Genomic DNA, 6,137 nt, shown 5'->3' with positions numbered 1-6,137 from the left:
GTATGACCTACAGGTTCATAGGTCAACGCTCAACCTCTGAGCGATGCTGGCCGGGCGAAAGTGAGACTTATTAATAGGTAAATCAAGTTGCTGGATAAAAATATGCACCAGTGTAATTACATGTGAATAAAAATATATGAACAAAAATGAAACAATAACACATACAGGTCAGCCTGGCCTCTAGGGCTTGTCAATTACTCTGCTGGTTGGTGGGTTTACAGATAATCACATATCCAAGCTCTCCTACAACAAAAGAAAAAGAAAAACATACATATATAGCTATATAGAGATAAGTGTATTATGTTATACTAGAGGCCCAGTGCACGAATTCGTGCATAGGTGGAGTCCCTCTGGGTGGCCTGCAGAGATCAGGCTGAAACCCACAGTCCAATGCTGCCTGCAGCTCCTACCTGCCACTTCCGCTCATCCCGGCCCCACTGTGCCTGCCTTGGGCTCACACCCAATCAGTCCCGATAGGGAGAGGCTCTCACTTCTGCGGCAGCACTCGCCATCATGAGCCCTGCATCTGGCACCCTCCCAAGGGGAGTGGCCTGTGGGATTGGGCTAAAACTGGCTTTCCGACATCTCCAGAGGGGTCCTGGATTGTGAGAGGGCACAGGCCAGGCTAAGGGACCCCACCGGTGCACAGTCAGGCTGGAGAGGTACTGTGGGAGGGCTCCAGGGCATGTCTGGCCCATCTCTCTCAGTCCTGATCGGCCGGACCCCAGCAGCAAGCTAACCTACCGGACGGAGCATTTGTCCCCTGGTGGTCAGTGCACATAATAGCAACTGGTTGACCAGTTGATTGTCTGCCCCCTGGTGGTCAGTGCATGTCATAGCGAGTGGCTGAGCAGCCTTAGCATATCATTAGCATATTACGCTTTGATTGGTTGTTCGGTTGTTCTGCAGTTCGGTCTATTTGCATATTACCCTTTTATTATATAGGATTGACTGTGTCTCTGAAATAAGGAAGTCTCAAACTACTGTAATCTTACATCAGAATAGCACAAAGCTATAAATACTTATCCGTGGTGTTTTCTCATCTAAAAATCATATTTGTGAAAAAATATAAAATATGCAACTTCCACATTCTTGGGCTTCAGTAAAAATTAAGCTGAAAACAGATTTTTTATGCAGTGTGGATGTGAAAATTAGGGGTATCAGGTCTTACGATCTCCTAATCATTTCCAATATTCACAGCAAAAGAGATTCACGTGAAGAACTTGGTCCCATTGGGGTACCAATCATCTTGACAATATTCTTGAAGACCGCCGTGCATGCAAAGGTATGGAGAACAATGGTTGCTAGTGTGTCATTTGATTTTGTTTGACTTACTTTCTGTGAATTGCATATCACATCACATAAAATAGATATTTAATTGTGTGTGGTTTTGTAAGGGAAAAATGGCAATTTGCTATACGTTGTTTTTGTATATTACTTACAGAAGATCCTGAATTTTTACAAACATTTGCAAATGTTCTAAGTCTCTGATGACAAGGTGTTTCTCAGTTTTACAAATTAACTGACAACAAAAGAGAAATAAAATAACACAAAATACCAGGAAAAAGGAAATACATTCATGTTTACCTTTCAGTATACCAAAACTAAATGCATACCCATTTTATAAAATAACTATAAAATAACCTACTCAGTGAATTTGCTTACTAACAAAAATTAGAAAAAAAAGTGTTAGCAAATCTTGACCGGGGACTATGTAGTTAACAAGTCACATTGTACAGATCGTAGCAGAGGTCCTCTATAGAATCCGAACCACGAAACAGGTTGTGCAAAACGCTAGCGTGTGTTCTCCGCAGGGCAGTTGCTAGAGCAACAGCTGTGCTGCAGCAAACGGGGCTTCAGACTTCACTCTGCTCACTGAGTTTGCTCAGATTCTGAAATTGAAAAGGAAGCAGTAAGCACATGCTGCTGACCAGTTAAAAAAAACACAAACCAGTAGGAATGGAAGCAAGCTGCCCAGCCAAGCCAAGAAAAGCCTCTGAGGCATTGGAGTTAGCAGTTTAAAGCTCCAAGGCCAGGACCGGAGTGCTGACTTTGAAACTGGCTCCATCACTTACAAATGGTAGAATTCCCTGGGCCTCAGTTTCCTCATTAAAAAAAAAAAGTTATTTCTTTATTTCTTTTGGGAGGACATCATGATAAAACAATTTTATTCTTTCTTACCACATCTCCCAGATGGAGCATTTCTGTTTTGTTTTGTTTTCCCTTTTTATTGAATTTATTGGGGTGACACTGGTTAACAAAATTATACAGGTTTCAGGTGCACAGTTCCACTGCACAACATCTGTACACTGTATTGTGTGCTCACCACCCCAAGTCTCCATCCATCACCATTTATTGGCCCCTAAACCCTACTCCACCACCCCACCTCCTTCCCCCCAGCAATCACCACACTGTTACTATTGTTCCTATCCATGAGTTTTTATCTTTATTTTCCTTTTTTGATTTATCCCTTCACCCCCACCTGCCCAGTTTCCTCATTTCTAAAAAAAATAAAAATAAAAAAATAAAGGTTAAATAATAGTATCTTCCTCATAAGTTCATAGCAAATTTAGTGAATTCATATGGGTGAACTTCTTAGCATATTACTGGATCAATGACTGTCAGGATGTCATCTACACTAATAAAAGAGAAATATGCAAATTGACTGTACATCCACGATGCCCACCAGCCAATCAGGGGTGGATATGCAAATTAACCCAACAAAGATGTTGGGTTAATTTGCATATGCAGGCGTGGAGCGACCGGGTGGGGCGGGACACCTGCTATGAGAGGGAGGGCGGGGGGGCGGAGGGAGCTACAGGAGTGGTGCTCCGCTGGGAGCGAGGACTTGCAGGCTCCCAGGTGGCCGAAGGAAAGCCAGGGGAAAGAAGGCCTATTCTTGCACAAATCTTCGTGCAACAGGCCTCTAGTTGAAATAATAATAGTAGTAGTCATGTTATTATTTTGTAAATACATACAGCTCTGATAGAATATAACAAGAATGACTCTGGGAGGCACCAAATTCTAATCTAGGGATGAGAAAAGGCAACATGATTTAAAATCAAGGAAAAATTACAGGAAATCAGAGCTCTAGGAACAGTCCTAAGACTAATCATAAAGCCCAGTATTTGGATAATTCAGTGTGAATGCTGGGCTTTCTAGATACTATTTCCAAAGATGGCAATATTTGTAGAGAGTCAAGGGCATCAGAGCAGGAAAAAAAGCTATAATGCTATCTTTAGAGTTTTTGTATTTGACAGAGGTAGATTCAAATTCCCAGAATAGTGGATCCTGCAAGAAAGAAGCATTTATTTTGCAAGCCAGCAGTCTGTACTGAATGGTGATCACCAAATCCTCTATGCCATGATACTGTTAGAAAATCCAACTTATTAAATAATGTTCATACCTGGTCCAGAAAAGGAATGGGGACATTTCTTTACTTTTAATGGAGTTTTAGATGCCAGTGGAATAATAAGCTAATATTTAGAAATACAAAGCCCTTGATTTTACACTCTAATTTTTCTTATAACTGTAGCAGGCCAACTTACTTGTCTCACTTTATTCGAACGGATGTCACTTATTGCAGCAGATACTGACTTAAAAAAAATTGGCTTCTCTGAGTCTAGGTTTCCAAAGTACTTCACGGCTTTCACCAAGGAAGCTACAAGAAAGCACAAGTGATGGAAGGTATACGCAGCAGCAGGGATCATGTTCAATTGTTCGAGGATTCATGTTAGCCAAGGACTTTCCCCTTCTCACCTGTGCAATGGGCTAATGACACATCCACACTCCTATTCTTACAGTCCCTGTAAGCCTGGAAGAATTAAAATAGGATACGGCAATTAATGCAGGACAGCCAGCAAGAAGGGACAACAAGGGCCATTTCCAGCAAAAAGAAGCCATCTTTGTGATATCAGACCACCAGAGGGCGGTATTGCTGCACAGTCGGGCATACCCTGGCAAGCTTCTGCAAGAGCCTGTCTTAGCAAAGAGGAATGCATCAGGGCATTTTACCTTTTATGCAAATAAATTTGGCTGCTGACATTTTCCACTTCATTTAGTGAAATATTTTTTAAAATTACCTTTTCTTCCCTATAAGAATTATATAAAGTTATTCTCAACCTTCTTTTATTGGAAGGTAAGGACCTATTCATAAGTGATGAGAACAGCTGACTTTAATATTTGTACAAGTTGTGCATAGTCATGGACTCTCAAAATCCCACCCCTGAAATAGTAGGTTGAGAACCTCACTATACTTGAAACCAAGGTTGATTGCCCTACTTCCATTTTCAGGATCCATCAAGTTAAGAGATCCTTAATGATGTGCTTGCCACACTGTAAGGTCTTGCTTCATTTAAGTCCAAGAAATGCTCAAATAGGAACAGGTATTGAAGGTCCTGACCTTAAATTCACCCAGACCAAAAACAGCCCAGCAGTGCAAGCAAATCTAGAAGTTTTAGCAACTGTAGGATGGATTTTGTTACATAATAGTGACGTATCATACATATAAAATAGAAAGCAGCAATTCTAAGATTATGCATGATACATCCAAAAATGTCTCTTGTAACCCTAACCGGTTTGGCCCAGTGGGTAGAGCGTCGACCTGAGGACTGAAAGGTCCCAGGTTCGATTCCAGTCAAGGGCATGTACCTTGGTTGCGGGCACATCCGCAGTGGGGAGTGTGCAGGAGGCAGCTGAATCGATGTTTCTCTCTCATCGATGTTTCTAACTCTCTATCCCTCTCATTCTCCCTTCCTCTCTGTAAAAAAGCAATAAAATAAATTTTAAAAAATGTCCTTTGTATTCCTGTAGCAGCAGCCAGGTCTATGTTAGGAGAACTGCAGACTAGGAGATGTATTGCTCTGAGCATGAACACACAAGCAAACAATGAAACAAATCATGAACACATGAACTGAGACTTGGCCATGGAATACATGGTTGCTGCTTTTAGAAGGTAAAATGATTAAGTCAAGGTGACCTGACAGTGTTTGACTTTTTCTGAAGCTCAGGAAAGCACAAACACAGTGCCATGGGTGGTTTGTGGATGCTGATAGACATAATCTGCAGTTTGTTGACTTCTCCAGCGCCCTAAGTATAAAAATAAAGAGAAGTCATTCCATTTCCTTCAACCCCTAACTCCTACGAGAATGTTTCTTATGCTAAAGCAGCTAAGAAAGCAATCCAGGAAATGTTATTAAAAAACAGAAGAGGATGGATGAACCTGGAGAGCATTATGCTAAGCGAAATAAGCCAGTCAGAGAAAGATAAATATCACACGATCTCACTCATTTGTGGAATATAATGAACAACATAAACTGATGAACAAAAACAGATCCAGAAACAGAGAAGCATCGATCAGACCGTCAAACCTCAGAGGGAAGGCAGGGGAGGGTTGGGGGAAGGGGGAGAGATCAACCAAAGGACTTGTATGCATGCATGCTTATAAGCCTAACCAATGGACACAGACACTAGGGGGGTGAGGGCATGAGCGGGGGTTGAGGGGCTATGGGGGGATAAGGACACATGTAATACCTTAATCAATAAAGAATTAAAGTAAATAAATAAATAAATGAAGAAATTCACGCTGAAGAGACTCTGTGGCCCTTTACCGTGACCTTCTTTCAGGATGGCTGCAATGAAGACATATGTCAGTTGCAATGATATCCTTTCCATTTTAAGAAGTAACTATTGCCCCAAGGTCTATGTCCTCTGGAGAGAGTGGGCGAGGTGAGAATGGAAACAAGCAGAGCCAAGACCCCAGCGCTGAGAGCCGGTGGTGGAAACCCTGCTGCTGAAGGGAAGAGAAGGGACCAGTCCACACACCCCCTGTGTCAATACCTCAACCAGCATGGAGACGCCCGAAGAGTCAAAAAAGGCCAGCCCGCTGCAGTCCAGGATTAGGGAGCTCGTCCTCTCCTCCGGGCAGGGCTGTGCTGCTTCTTCTGTGGGAGGAACACAGACTCACATTAGGACCACTCTTCGAGATTTCTGCCGCTGATGCTGTCGAAAAGTGGCACCCTGACAGCGGCCTCGTGTTTCATGAGACTAATTCCAAACACTGTTTAATCTTTATATTTTCAATTGATTGCTCATTATTTCCAGAATCTTTGCCTTTTTGTTATTCTGAGGTTATTTCC

General features: G+C 42.2%; 1 protein-coding gene across 3 annotated transcripts in view; it reads right to left on the bottom strand.

The window, feature by feature from the left end:
- Positions 1–1,500: 1,500 nt before the first annotated feature.
- Positions 1,501–6,137, bottom strand: part of SLC26A7 (solute carrier family 26 member 7) — a 47,035-nt gene continuing 42,398 nt past the window's right edge. For all 3 annotated transcript variants that reach the window (XM_079796664.1, XM_079796663.1, XM_079796665.1), the window contains 4 exons: positions 5,839–5,942; positions 3,760–3,814; positions 3,549–3,661; positions 1,501–1,892 (listed from right to left, as the gene is read on the bottom strand). In XM_079796664.1, coding sequence (XP_079652790.1) covers positions 1,857–1,892; positions 3,549–3,661; positions 3,760–3,814; positions 5,839–5,942 — 308 coding nt within the window. In that variant the 3' untranslated portion in view covers positions 1,501–1,856. The remainder of the gene's footprint in view (positions 1,893–3,548; positions 3,662–3,759; positions 3,815–5,838; positions 5,943–6,137) is intronic.

Source organism: Cnephaeus nilssonii, assembly GCF_951640355.1.
Source record: "Cnephaeus nilssonii genome assembly, chromosome: 18".
In the NCBI taxonomy this organism is placed as follows: domain Eukaryota; kingdom Metazoa; phylum Chordata; class Mammalia; order Chiroptera; family Vespertilionidae; genus Cnephaeus; species Cnephaeus nilssonii.
Note: the sequence above shows the minus strand (reverse complement) of the source record. Positions and strands in the feature narration are given on the sequence as shown.